The sequence below is a fragment of the Chenopodium album genome, chromosome 8, assembly GCF_948465745.1.
Source record: "Chenopodium album chromosome 8, dcCheAlbu1.1, whole genome shotgun sequence".
Taxonomy (NCBI): Eukaryota; Viridiplantae; Streptophyta; class Magnoliopsida; order Caryophyllales; family Amaranthaceae; genus Chenopodium; species Chenopodium album.
The window spans coordinates 15,262,010-15,285,545 of NC_137841.1; the positions used below are offsets into that span (position 1 = coordinate 15,262,010).

The 23,536-nt window shown below is 32.4% G+C and overlaps 2 protein-coding genes across 4 annotated transcripts; one reads left to right on the forward strand and one right to left on the reverse strand.

Annotated features, from left to right (window-relative positions):
* Nucleotides 1–215: 215 nt before the first annotated feature.
* Nucleotides 216–19,177, forward strand: LOC145641726 (uncharacterized). Of its 3 annotated transcripts, none has more exons than XR_014115505.1 (17): nucleotides 216–483; nucleotides 577–660; nucleotides 3,240–3,380; nucleotides 3,512–3,582; nucleotides 5,403–5,496; nucleotides 8,954–9,031; nucleotides 10,138–10,204; nucleotides 10,676–10,761; nucleotides 10,903–10,953; nucleotides 14,801–14,848; nucleotides 15,033–15,153; nucleotides 15,243–15,423; nucleotides 17,560–17,697; nucleotides 17,896–18,005; nucleotides 18,191–18,262; nucleotides 18,354–18,540; nucleotides 18,868–19,177. XR_014115505.1 is itself a non-coding variant. In XM_081692649.1 (16 exons), exons 1-16 carry the CDS (start codon nucleotides 289–291, stop codon nucleotides 18,464–18,466), a joined length of 1,653 nt encoding a protein of 550 aa, XP_081548775.1. In that variant the 5' UTR covers nucleotides 216–288; the 3' UTR covers nucleotides 18,467–18,764. The 3 variants fall into 3 exon arrangements, 1 of the variants encoding a protein (XP_081548775.1); XR_014115504.1 differs by having other exon boundaries at nucleotides 217–483; nucleotides 17,896–18,008; XM_081692649.1 differs by lacking the exon at nucleotides 18,868–19,177 and having other exon boundaries at nucleotides 17,896–18,008; nucleotides 18,354–18,764.
* A 3,526-nt stretch (nucleotides 19,178–22,703) lies between these two features.
* On the reverse strand, nucleotides 22,704–23,249 carry LOC145642761 (uncharacterized). Its single transcript, XM_081693935.1, has one exon. The coding sequence runs from the start codon at nucleotides 23,247–23,249 to the stop codon at nucleotides 22,704–22,706; it is 546 nt and encodes a 181-aa protein (XP_081550061.1).
* Nucleotides 23,250–23,536: the final 287 nt, after the last annotated feature.

Here is a 23,536-nt window from a genome sequence, read left to right on the forward strand (position 1 = left end):
TGAAGTTCTGCCATTACCGGGGAAGGGGCAGTGATCCAGATTTTTTTTTTTTTTTTTTTTTTTTTTTTTTCAGATCTATTAATGGTGAAGGTACAATCCAATTTGACTTGTTAGCTTAAATTAAAGAAATACCCATGCTTTTTTGTGGGAAATGACAATAATAGGGCTGGATAAACTTCTTTATGTAGGAGATAAATATGAATTCTCTCGTACAAAAATGACTAATTAGCCATTTAGTAACGGTTGAAGTTCGAAACTTCTAGAACCACTACAGGTCACAGCAGTACAATGTGGTGGAAAACTACTTTAAAGTTTCCCTCCAAGGCTGCCAAAATCTCCCTCCTCCTCATAACCGCCTCCACCACCGCCACTGCCGCCTCCTTCCCACTTTTCGACTCTTCTTCCCGTGCTATCACCCCTTTCTCCGATGATTTTCGTGCTCCTTTTTTCGCTTTTAGACGTTCCTCTTACACCTTCTTTACGGTCCGAATTTTTCTTTTATCTTACATTTTAATTTGGTTTCATTGAATTCTGGCTCAATTGATAATTCTGTTGTGTTTCTTGTTGTTTTTGCAGATTGCTTCAACCATATTTGATTACAAGTATTCGATTTATGGGCTAGCAAAGGGTTCGGATGAGTATCGACATACGAATTCTGAGGTAATCTACTGAATTTCTGCTTTCTTTTTCGCCTGTCAGCATTATTTTTGAATGTCCTACTTTTTAAACTTTTAATATACCGAGTACTTTGTTTCAATGTCGGGTTTTTGCGATATAACCACTCTCTCCGTCCTAATTTTTTTCCATTGCCAATATTTCGGTCAAACTTTGAAAAATTTGACCATAAGTTTCGGGTAATCATTAGAGATTATATGTTCATATCTTGTTGGATGCGTCGTATTGTATACTTTATTGACATCAAGTTTTCGTGATAAGGGACAGAGGGAGTAGTATTTAGCCCATGCAATTCATGGGTTAATTTTGGTTATTCAATTGCATATTGGGATTGTATTCGATTGAATTTAAGCCCAAAAAAATGTGTGTACACACAAATTGTATTGTAGTAGTAGATTAAGCCTAGTAAAGGGAGTCAATCTAAACCTTGTAAAAGAAACTATAACACTATAGATGTAAAACAGAAGAAGGAAGCCTAGTGTAGGTAGTCAAGCTAAACCTTATAAAAGAAATTATAGCATTATAGATATAAAACAAGAGAAGGAAGCCTAGTGTAGGGAGTCAATCTAAACCTTGTAAAAGAAACTATAGCACTATTGTAACAATGTTTTTGAACAATAATATCCTCAAATCATAATACAAGTAACCTAAGATTAAATACTCATCAAGTGAAATATGAATATAAGAAATGAAATTCTTTAATATATATATATATTTTTTTAAAAAAAACTATTGGTTATAGAGAAACATAATTGTAATTTGGTGAAACTAATCACAAATAGGGGGAAATTAGTATAATTACTTGCAAGTAACCTAGGGATTCATTCTTGGCGATTTGGTAATTGCTCATATATACCAAGATAAATTGAATTGGAGGGAGAAAGAAATAGATATTTAACTTAAAAAAGATGAAGGAAATTGAGAAAGAAAAGAAACTAGGAAGAGGAGAAAACATAATACAAAAAATAAGGAGTATTAGGAGTTTTTTGGGTTTTGAGGTGAAGCGACGTATATGAAAATTTAGTAATAAATAAAAAGAAAAGGCATTAACATAAAACTGGAATGATAAGAGGGGGGCACGTGACACTCTATATCGCTTGCAAATGTTCCTATTAATAAATAGTATAATTTAATTAGTTTGTGTGATTATTTATTTATTTATTTTCTCTTTTTAAAATTTTTTTATTAGTATTTTATGTAAGAGACTTGGGTGGTATTGGTTTAAGCACCGAGTGCATAATACTCACTATGCAGTATGCACCGATGAACATAAAGATTTTATTAAACAACACATGAATAAAGTTAACATGCAATATTAGGACAAATTTAACCTAAAGGTAACATAAATAAAAATCAACATACATTATTGTTACAAGACTAACTCAATCAAAAGATTAAGCTAAGTCCAAGATTGGTTTATGTACTTTAGCACACCCCCTTACATGAGAGCCCAAATGAAATGTGAACACTTTATCTAGCATGGGCCTGTCCATACCCAATGCTAAATACTTACTCCTTAGTATCATTTGACACACTTTGACTAACTTTTGTGATTTATAAATACGATAAAACATAGTCATGTGTGATCTTGTTTGATTCATCTCAATATAAATTTTATTAATATATTTTTTTTATAATTATACAATGTTAATAATTAGAGTTATTAATCGTCGTTTAACTTGTGCATTAGCAAGCGTGAGACAAAAAAGTGTCAACTAAAGAAAATGGAGGTAGTATATCATTTGAAAGGAGGGGGAAAATGAGACTTGATCCCATGAACTATTATAATACCTTTTTTTCCACTATTAATAAGCTGTCACTTACATTCAATATAAATACCCCTACAATCTTCTATTATATTAACTTATAAATAATTAATGCCCTATTACTTCCCGTTGCCTTTGCTTTTCCAATAAAATAACAATTAATATCCAAACAACTACTATATGCCGTGATAAGCATTAATCGAAGATGCGATGGAGGGTTTAGATTATTAAATTTCGCAATTTGAGAGATTATTTGAGACCAGAAATTATTCAATCCTTTAATTGTATTGCTTCAAGGTTTGATTGTTACATGTCTTTGATCATGGTTGATTCTTATCCTCATTTCTTTGGTCTTAAAAGCTATGTGGGTATCACAATGGACGTTTTTGTATGACTCTTCATTGTTAGTCTAAGACAAAAATGTGATCCAATTTACTCGACTTTTGCTTTATGGGGCTTTAAGATTTAATGGGTCTACATTTGTAGATTAAGTATGGTGTAATTTTAGTGAGTTCCTTGTAGGAATATGGACTCAGTACTTTGGTAGTGTGAAGGGGAGTAGCGTCAATCTTTGTAAGTCTGAAGCTTCATTGATATCATCATGAAGCTGTATAACATTTTGGTGTTAGTCACTTGCTTCCCAACCAAAGTTACTGGATTTGAACTCCTTTTTTTTTTTTTTTTTTTTTTTTTTTTTTTGAGTTTTTACGTCATTATGATTTTTGATATTTTTTATGACATAAATCAAACAAGAGACTCATAAGAATGTGTGTGTTGATTTTTGTTTTACCAATTCAGGTTCATCTGCGCTCTGCAAAGAGAATATTAAAGTTGTGTGAAGACAACAAAGGGTTTTATGTGAAAGCTGGTCAGTTTGCGTCATCTCTAAGACAACTCCCAAAGGAATATACTATGACACTTTCTGTTTTACAGGATAAGGTTTGAGTCCAAATTTATTTTTGTTTTGAAATTTGTTTTTTGAATTGATTTCCTGCAACCTTCACAAAGACTTTTTGTATGCAGTCATGCATTTTATGTTGGATGCTAACATTTTTTTTGTTGATATCTAGGCAGTTCCTTGTGATTTCAATTTAATAAAAGAAGTGCTCTGTAGAAACCTCAGTTCTGAGATTACTGATATGTGAGTACATACCTGAATTGAAATATGATACTTCATTTGCTCTTGTTGGAAACTTACATTCATATGCCATACAGTGATACAATTATATGTCCTGTTCATCAACACTCAAGCTCTCTCTTTTTCTATCTTTTCTTTTGGTAAGAAAGTTGTCCTGTTTATGTGTAAAGGGAATGCAAAGCTGTGAATATATCATTAGGAAGCAGTACTGGAATGGCTTGACAATTTCTAAAAGAGAGTGCAACATGGATGGATCTTATTAGTCTTTCTCTTACGATTTCTTCTACTTCATTCTTTGATACTTGCACCATTTGGACTTTTAGGCTATTCATAATCTTTTTGTCTATTGTATAATCATTTGAGATTTTGTTAGATTTGGGATTTTGGGGTTGGGGCAGACCTTAGAAATCTTCAAAGCGGGTTATTGAGAGTGATTTGGGATTGAGGAAAATATGGCGTTGCATGTACTTTTTTTTTTTTTTTTCCTTTTTTCTTTTTCATGTACTTATTATTTGTGCCACACTCAATTTTTTTTGTACTTTTCTCTCTTTTTAATGTACCTCATGTACTTTTTCCTCACATTTCTTAATTCCCATGAAATTTGGCATATGGGGAAAACAATATGGGACGTAGGGAGTAGTATTTACTTTTTATTAACTCAACTCGTGTTATGTAAATTTTACTTATTTCTTTTGTTAATGTTTTTTCAAACCTGTATATCTTATTACTAACATGTTTTTCCTCTCCTTTTGTATCCTCTTATCACTCTTTTTAAATTCTCGTAAATTTTATTTGTATACTCTTTCCGGTATTCACTTCACACATTTTTTTTTCCGATTTTTATTTAATCAATAATTTGGCTATGCTCTTTTTCCTCTTCAGATGGTTCCTTACGACAATTCATGTTAGATAACCCCTAATTATTTTGGGACTAAAGCTTTGTTGTTGTTGTTGTTGTCGTTGTTGTCTTGATGTATACGCTTTTAAAACACATTTAACTTTTTAAAATTTGTAATATATAATTAAAGATATTCACGGTCAAAATTATACAATGGTCAGCAGGAAATTTCAAATGGTCCCCCCCCTCTTTTTTTTTTTCTTTTTTTTTTTTTCCAATTTTTTCCTTTTTAAGAAAACGGCAATGGATATCACTAGTACTGTTCTGTAATCTGGTTAAGTAGATAGGATATGGGCATGGACTAATGGAGAGACAGGTGTATGACAAATTACATGCAGGAGACTAGTAATCCATTATATAAATAACTTGATTAACTTCATTTCCAGATCAAAAGGCCTTCAAACAATAAAAAAAAAAAAGTCACTTGATCCCAAACAGTAATAAAATTATCTGATCCTAAAGGTTGCCCAAAGCTAAACATGAACACAAGAAGTTTTAAAAGAATATATATGTTCATATGGCTAATCAATGCATCAACTTCATGGATATGAATTAATATGATGTCATCCCTGTGTATATTCTATCCTAAATGATACATCTATATGTAACTAGAACTTCATTTGCTAGGAAGGGCGGTGGACGTATAAAAAAGATAAATTTAAAATTGAGGCAGATATTACAATTTCAATTTGAATTAGTGTTTTTTCATAGTTCATTTCGTCGAAATATGGCCTAAAGGTCTTGGCAACAGGATGCGTTATTGAATGTTGAAGGATTTGATTGTGTGGTTTTAGTGCTCAAATATTAGAGATTTTAAAGTTCAAGTGTGCTAGACTAATTTTCTGTGGAATGCAAATGTATCCCCTCTTATCCATTGGGATCCTTCTAGCTGTCAAACTTACTATTGCACTCGTGTGTCTTTCAGATTTCTCTTTTTTGATGAGCAACCACTCGCTGCAGCTTCAATTGCTCAAGTTCATCGTGCTATCCTGAAAAGTGGGGAGGAAGTTGCTGTGAAGGTCAGTCTTGTGTTCTTTCATACCAGGATCTTGTAAAATGTAGAGGCAAATAAAGGAATTGAATTTTAGTGTGGCTTAAAATTACAGAAGAAACTAAAAGTCATAATATTTGAAAATGTGCATGACATGAAGTTCAAATCAAATTCAATTCATAATATTTCATAATTTTGTTCAAATTCAATTCATAAATAGGCTTTTGAAAATTTCAGAATAGTAAAGTATTGGTCAAAATTTGCAACCAATCAATGCATCCATACATCCACATAAGCATATTGTTGAAGTACATATGAAAGTAATGAGTGATTGAGTCTAATTTCTAAGCATAGGTACATTACAATATTTTACATATTATCTTATACTTACACTACATGATTACAATCTATTGAAAGAAACACATTCTATTTACTTTGTATTTATATTATATTTCCTTCATTATACATCAAGAATTTGATTTGAAGATAATATACAAAATGGGTGTTGAGCACTGAAAGAAAACCACCATGAAGATCTCCTTATTTAGTAAAAAAAATTATAATGCAAACATGTGGTGTCACCCATAGGGAAAGGGAATTATATCAATTTTTGCTTAATCTTAAAAAGAATTATCTCAATAAACGAATGATGTCGTTGCGAGTCTCTATAGATGTAATGTTAACGCTATAATCTGTCTCCAAATTGATAAAATTTTGTTAATGCTATAAACTATCTAGGTGATTAAGGATATCCTTAGGCGAAAATTTCAATACCATCAATGAACATGGTAAACTCCTCTATTGTGATTTAATTGTTGTGTGATGCCTTAGAATTGACGTGGTTGAGAAGAGGGTGGATGGAGCCAAGACCATAAGCTTGATCTTGGAGGCTGAGTTTGAGGGACTCTATGGTGTTAACCATCATAGAGGAAGGCACCAAAGGGGTAGCCTATTTATATGGAATGACACCCATCTTTAAAATTGTCTTAATGTTGAGAACTGGGGGAAATGACAAAGCATTTGGATTTTGAGGCATCTAAACGAGTCTTAGTAGTGGGTAAAATAACATGAGAATTGGGGGATAATCCTTTTGCTTTCCTTTTTGACTTACCACACATACATATTTGTGTTATGTGCCAACAACCAACCATATCATTCCATGCTCACAAGATCAAGGAGGGAAAATTTGTGCAACTTCTTTAATGAGGTCAAGTCGATCCCCTAGTGCTTAGTGAAGATGGTATGCTAAGCGAAGAAGTTCTCTATCACTAGTTCTAAGTTTGACTTGTGCTGAGAAGGAGGTTGATTACTGAAGTGCTAACTAAGTGGGTTATAGTTATAGTTATTGCAATCCATCATTAGTTAAGTTCGACTTTTGTTGAGGAGGTTAATTGTTGATGATCAAATGATGCATTAATTGGAAAGATCATTCGTGTTTTTTTACGATGATTCTTCCACCCATATTGTATGAGTTGGTGTAAGGATTATGTTGTCTCTTCCAAGCCGCATTTTTAAGAGCATTGTCTTGTTCAATTGCTTTGTCATCATCGTTAGTAAGACATTCTATCACCCCACATATCTGACATGGCACTACCATAGGTGACCTAGCTTAAAGTTGATCAACCTTTTGAGTTGGTGCCTGAAGTGTGCTAGCCAACATAGTTATTGCATATACATCTTCTTTACCTCCCTTTTATAGCAGTATGTGGATGGTTGGATGCTTGCTATCCTTGGTTGCATCTTCTTAATTTGTTCCTTAGCATCAGTTGTATTCTTTTCCATGATTGAACGCTCAACAGATCACCAACATATTCATCAACATTTGGGATCCCATGAGGAGAGCATTCTCATTAGAATTTCACTGAGAAGGAACTAGCCAATTTGTCCCAAGTATCAACCTTTTGTCCACTTGTTCTATTCATAGATAGAAATATAATAGGTGAAATCTGATTGCAAATTCGGAGACATTGTTAATCTTTATTGCATCACTATTCTCAAAGAAACCAGCATTTTGGCTTAGAAGACAATCATTGGGAGAATCTCCAAATGAATTGTTGGAGATAAACTTGTTAATTGTGGCATCAGTTCACAGCATTGACAGCTGGTCTAACAAAGCTAATTAGCTTAGTGATATTTGGTACACCGTATTCCCACTATGATGTAGCTGCTCACTTTTTTTTTTCCTAATCTGTCTTTTCCACTCCCTTTTTTTACATAGAGTGGCTTCAAATATCAAATAACAAGGAGCACCGCCACATTAACTTATTAAATCATAAGCAAAGTGATTCTAGTATCATTAATCCCCGGCAACGATGCCAAAATTTAATACTCGTGTCAAACCCCTAACAAAGATGCCAAAATTTAATTCTCATATCAAACCCCCAACAAAAATTATGTTTTAACTGGACCTTCTAGTTTGTAATCAGAGGGTCTAGTTTATCCCCGTATTCGTTTCACCTTATTGACCCCCAAAACCTCTTAAAGCATGTTTTCTGCATGAAAATCGAAGAATTTTATTTTTAAAATGTTAGCTTTTAACATATTTGGTGGTGAAATCTAATTTATTTATTTTTTCTTGTTTGGGTGGTATTTTAAAATAATTTTTTTGGGTGGTACTATCAATAAATGGGTTATTTGTGGGCAGTAAAAATTTCGTGTATATATATATATATATAAAAGGATGAGAAGGAACAAATGTGCATATATTCTATACTAAATGTGCATTTTTTTTACTACCTCCGTTAACTATTATTTGCAACAAAGGGGTATTATTTGTGAGATATAAAATATTCCTTTGTTGCAAATAATAGTTAACGGAGGTAATTCCTATTTCTTTATTTACCATTTAGTACTTTCCCCTCCCATTTCTTGATTCCCGTGTTATTTCCAAACGAGAACTATGTTTAGGGACGGAGTGAGTAATTTTTAACATGATAAAATAATATAGGTATAAAACTAAATAAATTTTATGCCTTTAAATTTTATGCATTACATTGAAAATCTTTTATTTCCTTTGTCTTTTACTATTTTCTGTGAATGATGCAACACAAATTTATTTATTTTGGCTTTTTTTTTGTGCGAATTCTCATTATGCTCACAGTGGTATAATAAAATTGGGAACGATGATTGCAGGGGCGGGGCTAGAAATGCCCTACAATTTTGGGCCCCTGTTGAAGTTTCAAGGTTTTTTTTATTTTTTTTTTATATATATATATATTGGGCCCATAACTAATAGGTATAAAAGTTAAAAGCAAAAACTATACTCCAGTGGGTTTCGAAACCTAGTCTTGAGCTTATCATAAATAAAAGCTAACCACTGATCCAACTAGTATTTTTTGTGATTATCTGTGAAACAAATTGTATACATACTAATTTTTGGGGCCCTTGTTTTTTGGGGGCCTTGAGCTGTCGCTCACCCTGCACTGGCCCAGCCCCCGCCACTTGATGCTTGGTTTAATGAAATAGTTTTTTCTACTTTTCAACAGGTGCAATACCCTGGATTAGAGCGGCTGATGGAGTTGGACATCACTATCATGTCTTTTGTCTCACATGTTGCTGCTTGGGTATGAACCAAATTACTTGTTATAATTACTGTACAACTCCCACAAAGCAGGATGATTTCTTTGGACTTAGCAGTAAGCTTGAAGCTTCTTATGTTGCAATCTAAATTTCTTTGTGACGACTATAGTTGAAAAATTATCTCAGTGAGGTACATTGCTGTGGTCCTATATATTAATGGTGTTGTAAAGTTTGTACTCCTACCTAATTGGAATAGAATTATATTTCTTTGCTGTTTTATGAGGTAATCACCTACTGATAAGCACTACTCTGCCTTTTGATTTATTCATCATAAGTAAGAATTACTCAAATTTGTTTTAATTTGATTTATTTTAATTTTTTTTTTATATATATATTTTTTTAAGAGAGCCACAAGGATGAATGATGAGAATTGATCCTAGGATCACCTGGAACCGGGAGGAAAGCTTTAACCACTTGAAATATAGTTTACTATGCATGAGATTGATTATTATTGCAAATTTGTTTACAAAATTTGGGGGGGGGGGGTGTTGTGTAGGTGTGTGCACGATTTTGGATGCCTATGCATTTGAGCATTGCCTTTCTTGGTATGAGCTTCTTCTCTAAATTCATCAAGAGAGAGAGAGAGAGAGAGAGAGAGAGACGCCGGGGGGGGGGGGTTGTGGATGCCTTGGTATTTGTTCATTTACTTTACCATTTCCTTCCTTGAATTTTTTAAAAAATGAGAACCTTTCGATTTGATCATACAATGCTTTCGTGCATTTACGTGTATGTGCATGTAAACCCATTGTTTAGCAAGTGGGAAGCTTTTTGCAATGTTACATGAATCCACATGTCTCAAGGATCTGCCTATTTATTATTAAATGATAGTCATAAGGCATGTTTGCCTAGGCATATTACCTTCCATTTTGTTAAAGTTTAGTCAATTACTTAAAAATTACTAGGTTGTCTGTTTCTTTATATATTCCCCTTCAATCTTCTGAGACAATTTGGTTCATGTAGCTGACCCCACTTTTGGGATTAAGGCTTTGATTGATTGAATCTTCTGACACAATTATAAACCAATTTAAGCCTGTTTGTTCAACATCTCGTTATTGGCCTAGCTCATTTGTCTGATTCTAGTTTTCTTCAGATATTTCCAGAATTCAGATTTGGATGGATTCTTTCAATGTTTAAAGAGGCCATTTCTGCGGAACTTGGTCAGTAGCATATTTATGGTACATTGTTTCATGTGCTGCAAAATTAACATGTTTGCCTGTGGATGTATATCTTGATTAGCATTCTCTACTCTCTGCAAACAAGTGTGTGCTCATCAAATGATTAGAAAGCAAGATGTTATGTGTGTTCATTTGTTTTACTGTCGGTTAAGGCATATTACCTTTATGTTAACTGTTATTGAAGGTTGGTAGATTTAGCTTACTATCTTGTTTTATATTAAGGTGAATGATGGTTACTGACAGCTCATGCTTTTATTGGAAATGCCTCCTTCCCCAAAGAATTGTTACCAGTAGTATAAGACCACCTGTTCTGCCCATTCAAGGGGATATATTTACAGTAGCTGTCTTTCTTTTGATATTGTGTATGCTGATGTATTTTTATTAATAGGTTTTTTGCATGTTATCAAAACTTTTCTTAATTGTTAATGTCTACTTTTGTTTGGGGATTTAAAGATTTCATTCAGGAAGCAAGGAATTCTGAGAGGACTGCAAAGAATTTTAGAAACAACAAGAAAATCAAGATCCCGCGAATTTTTTGGGTGCAAATCTGACTTAATTTTTTCATTGTTGCTTGTGTTGTCTAGGCTGATATTTTTTTACTGTATCTTTGTATTACATTATGAATATTGCAGTTTTATTCTTGACTTCTTGCTAAACAAATAATTCTACTGTTTATTCAGGATTTGACAACCAGCCAGGTATTGACCATGCAGTTTTGTTCGGGGCAAAAGGTAATCTATGTTTAACCTTTAAGTGGTTGAAATTATATGTCAGTATAACACTTGAACTGATAAACAATAAACTGGAATCTTAGGGCTTGTTTGGCATTGTTTTTTGTTTTTAGTTTTCAGTTTTTTAGATAATAAAAAACCAAAAACAAGAAACAAGAAAAAGGTGTTTTCACTTTTCTGTTGTCAGTTTTCAAAATTATCATGAGTTTAATAAATGGCAGTAAAAGGATTCAATCTTATATTCAATTCAATTCCACACATAGGATGTCTAACTACCTTATTTAAAGATATGTTTGAATTTATAAACTAAGTTTGCTATTTTAAGGGAAGCCTAGACTTCCTTCAAATAAGGTGGCTGGCTAAGCATTGCTTAGTACACAACCATTGAGCCAATGTTGTCAGTGCGTCCATGGAGAATGAACTCCGTAATTAATCATATCTAATTTAAGAAATGATAAAAATTGTGAATGAGTGGAGAAGTTTAGGACAGAAAAAAAAAGGAAATTATGGAAAATAATGTGAATTCTTGTGAGGTGCTCCAGTGTTTATTTAGACAATTTAACTCTAGTCATTCCTTACCATTTTAGTTATTATAGAAGCTCTTCAAGTGGATGTAAATCTGTGTTAATTATAATTAGGGGTTGCTAAATGCCACAATTAAATTAAACTATGGTATCAAATGACCTTTTTACCTTATAAATTTGTACTTTTTTCCTTTCTTTCTCATCCCTCATCCAATTTATATTTTATACACACTCGGGGTATGGCTTACTGTTGAGTTTAGTAATCTTTTCAGTCCAACTAAATACTTCTTTTGGGTTTTGGGGAAGTGCAAACAAGTTTGAGTTCAAGGAGTTTAATAGGTCCATGATTGGGGGGAACCTTGACTTCTTAATAATTAGATCTACACTTCTAACAAAATTCTCACCAAGATGATATCTTGGGGGTTTGTGCTTTTAATTTGTGAAAATAATATTTTTATGCTGTCGGTTTAGCTGCCTAAACTCACTACACGATATCAAATATTTGTGATTCAAGCCCGCTTGTGCCCACTTCGATTAACTTGGTCATTACAAACCCTAATCACCCACACTCCATTGCCAATAGATTGGATTGCTCATTGCTCTACAAAGGTTGGTGCTCAAAATCCCCACTTTCTCACAAGACTTGTGCCCATATCAACAAATAAGCAAGAGCATGGCGCACGATCGGTTGCCACTACACAAAGATACAAACTTGCATGACATGATTTAAGAGCTAAGCTAAGATAATCAAACCCTAACTAATGAACCAGTAGTTGAAAAGGTCTTAGAATTACATGAAAGACTTGTATTAAACGTAAAGTGCCAATAAAAAATCATTAAGCAATTTTGAAAATAAACGGCGGCTTGAAGATCGACTCAAATGTGCACTTTCAATCAGGAGAGTCTACTACTGTCTTTGTGTGTGAGTGTGCAATATACATATAATAAAAAAAATTACTAATAAAGGGGTTTGAAAAAAAAAAATTACTAATAAAGGACTTGGTTACTAATGGACAATAAAAAAAATAAAGGAACATAATTTGAATAGTATTTTATGTTATTTGAATTTCTTTTAATTTTTTGTAATGTTATTTTATAAATTGAAAAATAATTGAATAATACTCCATATAACTATATAAGAAAAGTGGACTAATTCATTTATATCTCCCGTTGAGAAAAAACTTAAATTTTCTCATCATACCATCTGCATCAGTAGCTACAAGTAATCTAATACATGTTTTACCCGTCGCATTCATCAAATCTATAGACACAATAATAACCTTATATCTGACCTACTAGTACATATATTTTCCTAAGCTAAGCATTGTGCCAAAAACTATATATTATATAATATTCATATAACCAACAGCTAATTAAATATACTATACAACACAAATACTTTGCATATAGATATGGATACTGATAATTTTATACTAATAAAATGTACGGAGTATCTATTAAAATTTATCCCTACCTTAATTATAAAAAGTTTAACATAACTCTTGTAGTGCATGGACATTTATATCTCTAAAATGTTCTTTTACATATATTTGCCCCCATTTAATTTTAATAGCCTTAAAATTGTCTCTTAGCTTGAATTTGCTAAATTGATTTAAAAGGTTATGTTTATTTCAATATTTAAAGTCATTTACTATTTCTATTTTCTTTTGTTTTAATTTTTCTATTTAGAATTTATTGGACTATTATATTTCAAGATCGAAGTCAATATCCTTTTACCGTACAATCACTAAATCAAAGTAGCTTAACTAAAGTTTTGAACATTACATAGATACACTCTGACACATTTAATGACTACATGCAAATAATTTTAATAAAATATTACGCATTCGATATAAGTTATTAAACAATTTCACTATATATACATTTTGATAGGTTTATATCTTTCATATTAACAAAATTTTACAAATGTTATCATTATATTTTGAAAAAAATATAGACTTTGGAGTTTTGTATAAGATTGATTAAGGATAAGTAAATTCCCGTCATATATACATTGAGTCGCTCGATCTTTTTTATTTATTTATTTATTTATTTTTTGGTATTCTATCCGGTTCATCCTTTGGGCCAATTCGGATTCAAGGATCATTTCTGGGTTGTTAGGTTCCACTCCTCTCCCGGCTGTTATTGCAGGAGATCGAACACGGGTCTCTCCTACCAAGTGTAGTCCTAATCACCACTACACCAACATAAATTATTGCACATGATTGTTGTATATCTAGTATAGTACATGAGCAATGCATGATTTTTAAATCAAAATGTTAGTTTTTTTCTAAAAAAATTCGTAAGTAATAGCATTGTTAATATGAATATTATAATTTTAAACACGAGTAATAGCATTGTTAAAATGAAAGGCCAATTCAAATTAAATATATGTTCAAGATTATATATTTTTTTCCATGACAACATTTCGGCTCAGCATTCAGTATTTGTCAAGGAGTACAACAACAAATAAAAGTAATTTTTACACTATTTTGTATCTTTATCAAAAACTTTTGTATTCATCCGATAACTTGTATTGAATTTAGGATAACTTGTAGACTATTTTGGGTAACTATTATCAATAAAGCATAAATAATTCTCATTCATTACAGGGTAGCTTTTATAATAGGTGCACAATATTTTACTGTACATCTGATTTTATTTAATTTTTTTTTTTTTTTAATGTTTGTATTGATTTCATAATTGATGTCAAACTAAATTCTATCGATTTTATTTAATTTTCATCAAAAAACAATATTAGCCTTTCAAAATACGAAATATTTGTTTCCTTAATTATGCCACTTTAAGCATATTGCTTCAAATTAGTTATTATTCTTTATCTTGACTATAAATAAAAATTGGAAAGACGTTATGGATTATTAGTAGCATTGGAAAGTATACATTTTATTATAAAAAATTAAATCAATATTTATGTTAGGAAATCATGAAAATCTTATGCATGTATAGAAACATGCTTTTATTGTTCAAAGTTGAACAAAAATAACTATGCTTGAATATGTAAATTGTAATTATATAGATACATTTTATACTTAATTTAAGATAAGCCAATGAGAGAGTGACATTTGTCATCCTCACATTGATTTGCTTATCTTTTAGTATAATATATAGATAGATTTCTGAAGATCACTATATACTTCTAATGCATATTTTTCAAATGCATGTACACCATGGAAACATTTATTTATGCTTGACGTATGGGCATCCATAGTTTTGTATATAAACATTATACTTATGTTACTTGCATGTTCTGCTGTGTTGTGGAATTTTATGAGTTACCAAGTACTCATTGGGTTAGATTTCAGGTTGATGACCTGGAATATCTGAGAAAAACAGGAATGGATCCAAGAAAGGTTCGCTCCTATGTCTTGTTATTTGGCATCTTACTTTCGTGATTGGCAGACCAAGTTTATACTCCGTATAAAGAGTCTAAATGAGCAGTGAAAGAGAGTGGTTGTTGGTCTGATTTTGATTCAGATTCTTTTGTTATTTGAGTCAAATATATGTTCCTGAGCTTTTGATCAAACATCATTTCAGGTTGCGAAATCTCTGGTTGAAGTTTTTGCTGATATGGTATTTATCCATGGATTTGTTCATGGAGATCCACATCCTGGAAATATCTTAGTTTCTCCGAGTGGTCAGAATGACTTTACTTTGGGTATGTCATCTCTATTTGCAGTTTGTGATTAGTTTTAGTAGTGATTTGTGAATCTTGTGATGCATTCTCATACCATGGGAAAATTCCAGTTCTATTAGACCATGGAATGTACAAGGAACTAAATGAAGGATTCACAAGGAACTATTGTCGGTTATGGAAGGCATTGATTCTTCGTGATATTGATGAAATACTGCATACTGGTGAATCACTCGGTATTGGTAGTTATGCTATATATTTACCCATTATATTCACTGGGAGAACAATAAACAGGTAAATAAATCGTCATTTCTGGTTTTATTATGAAAAGTATACGTGTATGCTTCTGTAATGTTTTACTCTACTGTTAATGTAAGATTTAAATGAAAAAGCAATAAAGATGCAATTTTTAGGGAAGAAGGCTGTTGATTAGTTGATTCAAGGATGAAGTTTTGGCAAAACAGGGTGGCTTGAGGCCACTACTCTCTATTTAGTACCTTGAGGGTACAACTCTCCACACTCTAAAGCTTACAAAATTACCAGCCACCCAACACACTCCTACTCCCCCTTTCTTATATGTACACATCTAGCCAAAAGAAGGAAAGAGACAGTTGCAATATTGCAGCTGTCACACCCAGAGAGGATGCTGCCAGCAATCATTAGCAGCTCACTGATTTGGTGGCTCATTCCCTGCTGTGCTTTGTTACTGTCCTTTCTTCCTTCTACGCTCGTAGGTGATCCAACCCTTTTTCTTGTTGCTCAAGGCATTTGTTGCAGCTTCTAACAATCTAACATCCAAAATATTTACGGTAACAATCTGCCATCCAACAATAGTTGCTTATAGAGTCTCCGTGGCAATTGTGATGAGAATGTTTATGACTTAACTAAATCATTGTCTGACATGAAAATCAAGCCTCTAGAGGAAGGGTACCTAGCCAAGAAAGGTACCAACTAAGGTCTAAGGTCATTGGGGCTAGACTAAGACCCAGAATGCCTCTCCAAGCTCATGTGCTCAAAATGACTAGGCACTTTAAGCACATGGAATTCCTCTTGAGGATGAAATGGCGGCTCACATCCTACTTAGCTCACTTCACTCGGGCTATGATACAGCTACAGTGCAAATGTTGCCAACAAGAAAGCACACTCACTAGGTGAGCTAGTGTAACTACTTCGTAGAGCTGATTCATTGTCATGTGGAGCTACACTCATGAATCGGCTCTACAAAGTAGTTGCACTAGCTCACCTAGTGAGTGTGCTTCCTTCTTAACTAGCATTTGCACTCTAAGCTTATCATAGCCGGAGTGAAGTGAGCTAAATAGGATGTGATCCGCCATCCGCCATTTCATCCTCAAAAGGAATTCCAAGTAGTTCCATGTGCTTAAAGAGTTAAGCCATTTTGAGCACATGAGCTTGGAGAGGCATTCCGGGTCTTAGTCTATTCCCAAGGACTTTGGACCTTACTTGGTACCTTGGTTAGGCTCTCTTTCTCCGTAGGCTTGATTTTCATGTTAGACAATGACCTAGTCAAGTCATAAACTTTCCCATCACAATTGCCACAGAGACTCTTTGTGACCCTTACATTCACAACATCCTCAAGAGCCTTGAGTAGAATGTCAGGTGAGTACGTGAGGAACTTCTTCCAATCATTTGGAATAGAGTTCACCATCAGGAACTATTCCTTAGTGTTTTGCAAAGCTCTTTCTCCCATTCAAGAAAGTTGGTCAAATTCAAGTTTACCTTCAACTTGTTTGGAAGTTTCGGTATCATGTTGTTACTTGCAGACATTGTTTACTACAAATGAAAAGAAATGCGATGAATTAGCATTCATAATCCTAATAAGTTTGGGAAAAAAAAAAAGCATATTTGCAATTTTCAACTTATTAACATTTTATTCACATATGCATAATTTGTCCCATAAAGCGAGAATAAAACGATTCTTAGATCCAAAAACAATAAGTGTTTAAGCATGTTTCGGCTTGCCTTAAAACTTATTATTTAAAGGTAAGCAATCCAATTGCTAACAGTTCCAACTACTCTTAATTGATAAGTCACATCCAATGCATTTCATGACTTATCCCGTTTGTCACAACCTATAAGGACTCCTTACCGATATTGTTGAATTTAACGAAAACTAACGTGTATATAAAATGTACCTTACTTCCCTAAGAAATACAGTGCGTAATTAAGCTCTAACCAACTCTAAGATCACTTGACTTGAATCTTGCCATTTTTTAAGAACAAGTACATACCTCGTATAAAGAGCCTGGTTTTTCCTTTTTATTTTATTTTATTTTATTTTAATTTATTTATTTTTTATGTAAATATATTTAGGTATATAACTGTTCTGTTTTGATGTATTATTAAAAGCTTAGTTGTAGTTTCTCATTATTGTTAATTTGTTAGTCATTTTCCTTATATGTATGGACACAGTAAAGCAGGACTCGGAAAAGAGATTTCCAATGAAGAACGAAATATTGTTAAGCAGGAGCTCAAGGCTCTTTCAATGGATGACATTTCATCATTCATGGAATCCTTGCCGGCTGACTTTTTGACTATATTGCGCACAGAGTATGTGTCAAGTCTTTTTTTTTTTTTTTTTTTTTTTTTGTCATATCTACAGGCAATGATGCTGCAGTAACATTTTTAATCCCTTTTTTTTTTTTACTGTTTTATTATTATTATTATTATTATTATTATTATTATTATTATTATTATTATTATTATTATTATTATTTATTTTTTTATTTTTATTTTTACCAATTTCAGCGGCATTCTTAGATCTATACTCAGCAAATTAGGTACATCCCAAAGTGTTCGGATTCTAACCTATGCCAGATCTGCTATACATGGTCTTTCTCCAATCAAAGAATATGAGCGTGGTAAAATTTAGAGCCATTTTAAGACTTATTAATGCATAGTCTTCTTTTCAGTGAGTGTATAGAGTTGGCTATTTCCTGCCAATGCTTGTGAAAATTGTGATAGTATGATTTATATTATGCTCAGTTCCTTGTCTTAGGCACGTTAAATTATCAGAACGTCAAGTTAGTTGATTTTTTCTCAGGTTCTACATTGGATTTTTTTATCGCCAGAATCAGGATTAAATATAATTATCTTCAAATTAAATGCCTTCTTGGTAAGACTGCAATTACTACTTACTTCAGTTAGACACGATTGCCAAAATGGTTTCAGTTGAGATGAAATTATCTAAGAATTCTTCCCTGTAGGTGTGCTGGGGCTGCTTTCATGGATAGAAGATACTAAACAGATATTAACTAAGAGCTTGAAGAGATTGCTAGCTACCGCCAGATATCTATATCTGCCTCATGCAAATCACTGATTTCATGTTGTATGCTCTTCGTCTGGAAAAACAGAGCTATTCTTTGGGTTTTGTTATAAGGTTTACTTTTTCAGGTAAGTGGTTTCATCTCCACTTTGTTTTGCTAGTCCATGACTGGCAATATGTGGTGCTATGTGCCGTCCACAAGAGTTTGAGCTCTGCAAAACTGGCTTGAAAATGGTTATTATGAATGAGCTTGAATTCTTGTCTATATGCAGAATTTGTTCTCATATTTCTCACAAACATTTTCACAATACATATTGAAATTGAAATCGAAATCGAAATCTTGCCTTACATATGGACGTATGGTTACTGGTTAGGTGGCCGGAATGTTTTTATATTTTTTTTGAGGGAAAGTTGTCCTCTCAATATATAATATGTGGAGCTTAATGGCTCTTCAGGTTTACAGCAGGCAGCTGCAACTACATACAGTGCATAGCAATGTGAGAAATATGAAGCTGGTTCAAGCAAGCAGCGCAGACCTGATTGATTCAGGTTGTTAGAGCTTGTTATCCGCCACATGTTTTGATTGGATATTTTGTTATATATATTTTCATCTATGTTACTGATGTTATAGATAGGGTAGCAGGCAGCTGTGTTTAAAATTTTCTTTTGCAATTCTGACCACAGTATTAAATTTTGTATGATCTAAGTAAATAAGAAAACTATCTTATCCTAGAATTGGAGAAATTATGCTCCAAAGTTTCTTCACACTTCTTCCATGCCATGTTCTTTTGATCCTTAGTTAACCAGCTCTGTCATATCCACCTTTATTTATGGCCTCTTTCATCTCTATACTCATCTATAGTATTTAGATTTTTATTATTGTGTTTGAAGCTGTGGCTGACGAGCTCAATTCTAAAGTAGTGTACGAAGATTTTTTTTAGCCTGTTGATTATGAGTTTCAAGCAAGAATTTAATGGTTTTTGAGTTTTAACTGGCTTCAAGCCTAGACTCTAAGATCTTAAAATGTTTATGACAATAGTTTTGCCCTTTAGTTTTGGTAATTATAAACTTCGTATGAAATAGAAGGGCAAGACAAATCAAGCAATTTATTAACGTGTAGACATAATTTTTTTATGATATACTTGTAAAACATTAGATTAGTTACATATCTCATAATGCATATTTTAAAAGAGAACTAAAGATATTATAGACAAATTTGTGCATTGATTCATATGTCAATTAAAGTGATGCACCTAATATAAAATGAAGTGGTTTTGATTGGAAAAAAAAAAAAAAACATTATTTTCCAAAAAATAAAACTCATTCTTTTATAAAAAAAAAAAAAATTCCATCTATAACAAATACTACAGTAGCAACCGCAGATGTTATTTATTTATTTTTTTTTAAAGTTGAACATGTATTTCCTGCTCAAATGCTTTTATTTATTTTTTTGAAATAAAATGCTAATTAATTTTAATTAGGTAATAGCTATTATTTAGGTAATAAATTTGAAATAGCTACCTATTATTTTGGTAATTTATGTTGAGATCAATTAAAGTAAACTTGTGAACATTTTGAACTCAATAAAATATGAAAACAAAATTTTAAAAAATCCAAAGATAAATCACTGTGAAATCCGTGCATCAGCACGGGTTTATACTCTGCAAAACTCCATCAATAATTCGAGAAAAAAAAAAAATCTTAGAGCACCATCATTCACAAGGATGCTACAATCCTTTTCCAATATCTCTATCCTTTCCTCCACTTGACACATCACACTCTCTTTCACATCATTTTCCACTATCTTCATCCTTTTACTTATCATTTTTCTTAAATATTTCCAACATCAATGAGTATCCTTTCTCATTTTCTCTCTCCTATTTACATGTATCCCACCATATATTCTCACTCCTATTTATACACTTAATTATTATTAAAGTTTGTAAAATGTTGTTGTTGTTGTTGTTGTTGTGTTGTTGTTGTTGTTGTTGTTGTTGTTGTTGTTGTTGTTGTTGTTGTTGTTGTTGTTGTTGTTGTTGTTGTTGTTGTTGTTGTTGTTGTTGTTGTTATTATTATTATTATTATTATTATTTTTAATTGAACAAAATACGTCAACTAATACATTTTCATATTAATATAAAAAATTAGTAAAATACTATTGACATTGTGGAATATTATTGACATTTATTGGTCTTGATTGACTACTAAACCATTGCAAAGCAGCTTGAAAATGAGGATTTTGTAATAAATTTGGATCAAAAGGAGGATTATTTGGATTATATTGAAAGTTTGGATTATTTGGAAAATTCATATTATTCCCGTAATTTGAATTATTACGATCCATATTGAAGGGTATTTGAAATTGGAAGTGAAATGAAGAAAAAAAATAAAATTGTTTGAGTGATATTAGATTTTTTCCACAATAGATGAGATTAATGGGGAAAAATGCAAAAAATGAAAGAGTGTGAAAATATGGACAAATTATACTCATTTTATAAAGAAAAAAAATTTATGCCCGTTGGTGCTTTTGGCTTTCTAAAATAAGTTACCATTAAAAAAATTATAGCCGTTTTAGAGATTTAAGTCACAAAAATTATGTGACCTCCAAAGTTGTGACAAGTGTCACCTTTTAACTTGTGCTTGCTTTTAAGTTGTGACAAGTTGCCGTTGGTGCTTTTGGTCGTTGCTTGGGCATTTTCCGCCAAACAATCACTTTTTTTTTTTTTTTTTTTTTTTTTTTTTTTTTTTTTTTTTTTTGGTTTTCTTGTTTACTTTTTGGCTCGTGGGGCGAGGTTTGTTTTCCTTTCCACATAAAGGAAACGGAATATTGATGACATGATCCTTTTAGCAGACCCAACATCCACGAGGAAGCTAAAAAGAAAATAAAAGGAGAGCTAAAAGAATAGATATCCTCTTGAATGTTGATGCTCTAATAGAGCACCCACATTGGTGAGTTACTCATTTATTTCTCTCTCCTACCTTTTTCTTTCCACATAATCTCCACATCATATTTCACTATCTTGAGTTACCATTGTGAGTAACGAGGAAGTGAAAATGGAGGAATGTTATGCATTTGTAAATACATAACATTGGTTAAAATATTTTTAAAACACATGGTAAAAGAGAGAAAAGAGGAGAGATGGGAAGAGAGGGGTCTGTAGGTGGACCCCACCTATTTTTTGGTCAGATTGTATTACGTGATAGGGGACCATATGTTGATTGTTCCACTGAAAGTTTTTATGGTACCATTAAATCCTCAGTGGTACTATTTATGCATAAATTTTGTACAACTGAATGCATATATAATACCATTATGTGCATATATACTATCACTGTATATTCAGTGGTACCATTTGATCATCCAATGATACCAGAATATGCATTCGTTTGTACATATATATAATTACATGAATACCCCTTGTTATGCATTTTTACATGCCTAACATTTTTCCCTTTAAAATCCCTTGTGAGTAACCCATTAATTTTTCCTACAATGGTGATTCACCCCACCATTCTCTCTCCTACTTTTTTCAATATCCCACCAACAATTAATATTATTTATATTTGATTTTATGATAACAAATTTAATGTTTTATAAAAATAGTCATAACTTAATTTTATAATACAATTAATTAATAATATTATATTTAAATTACTATCTCTATTAATTACTTTGAATAATTAGTCTAGTTGAGCATTAGTGGTTTAAAACTTATTAAAAAAACTAAATACATTATAATTATTACAATTAAAACAACGTTGTTACAATCAATATTATTGGCTTGCTAAAATAGTACAAAGTACGTTACAACTAATATGGGAAAACATAATAACGGGTTAATCATTAAACAAGAAAAGTTTTCTCCAACTACTAGTTACCTTCATGCATTACCAAAACGACGCCATATATGCTCAACCTAGTCTTTCTTTAATAACATATACATCTCCCTATTTCATACATTATTTTTATTTGCCATGTAACCCGCTAAACTTAGTTTACCTAGTCTTCCACGTCTCACTATGAATGGTTCGTTGTTACCTTGATTTGATGATTCGCTAACTTTTTGAGGTTGGTCAGAGATAAATTTAGATGCATCGTAATGCCAATAGTTTTCTCGCTCATCTTCAACTATCATATTGTGCATGATAATACAAGCCATCATAATTTTCCATAAGATTTTTGTCGACCATGCGAGAGCTGGTTGCCGTATTATTGCGAATTGAGCTTGTAACACTCCAAAGGCACGGTCAACATGTTTTCGATACTTTATTTCTTTTGTGTAAATAATCTTTATTTAGCGGTTTGTGGAAGCTTGATTGCTAAGATAAATGATGTCCATTTCAGATATACACCATTTGTAAGGTAGTATCTCATATTGTATGTATTTCCGTTGACGTTGAAGCTAACTTGTGGGGCTTGACCTTCACAAATATCATCAAATATTAGAGACCATTGGAGAACATTTATATCATTAAGGGAGACTGGTGTTCCAAAAAAAGCAAGCCATATCCACAAGTCTTGTGACGCAACGACTTCTAAACTTATGGTTGCAATTTTACTTCTTCCTTGGTACATTCCTTTCCATGCACGCGGACGATTTTTCCATTCCCAATGCATGCAGTCAACGTTCCCCAACATACAAGGAAATCCACGGGCATTACTTTCACAAAGAAGTCGTTCTACATCCGTTGGTGTCGCTTTCCTCAAATACTCTTGACCAAAATTTGAGATAATCCCTTCAACAAAGTGTCCAAGACACTCTATTGCTGAGCTAGCTGCAATTTTGATGTATTCATCAACTGCATCGGTTGCTGAACCATAAGCCAACATCCTCATAGATGATGTGCATTTTTGTAACGCGGATGCACCGAGTCTTCTAGTAACATCAGGCCTTTGTCGAAAGTATACATCACTTTCGCTTAGTTTTCAAACAATGTGTTGGAAGACGTTTACGCATTCGAAATCTTTGATGGAACATAACATCATTGTAAAGAGGTTGTTTAATACCTTGTATTTTTATACGTATTATATTTAAAATAAGCATTTTGAGAAGTATTTAAATAAATTGAAAGGTTTTATTTAAAGTATTTTAATCATTCATTTTGATAAGTTAGAAATATTTT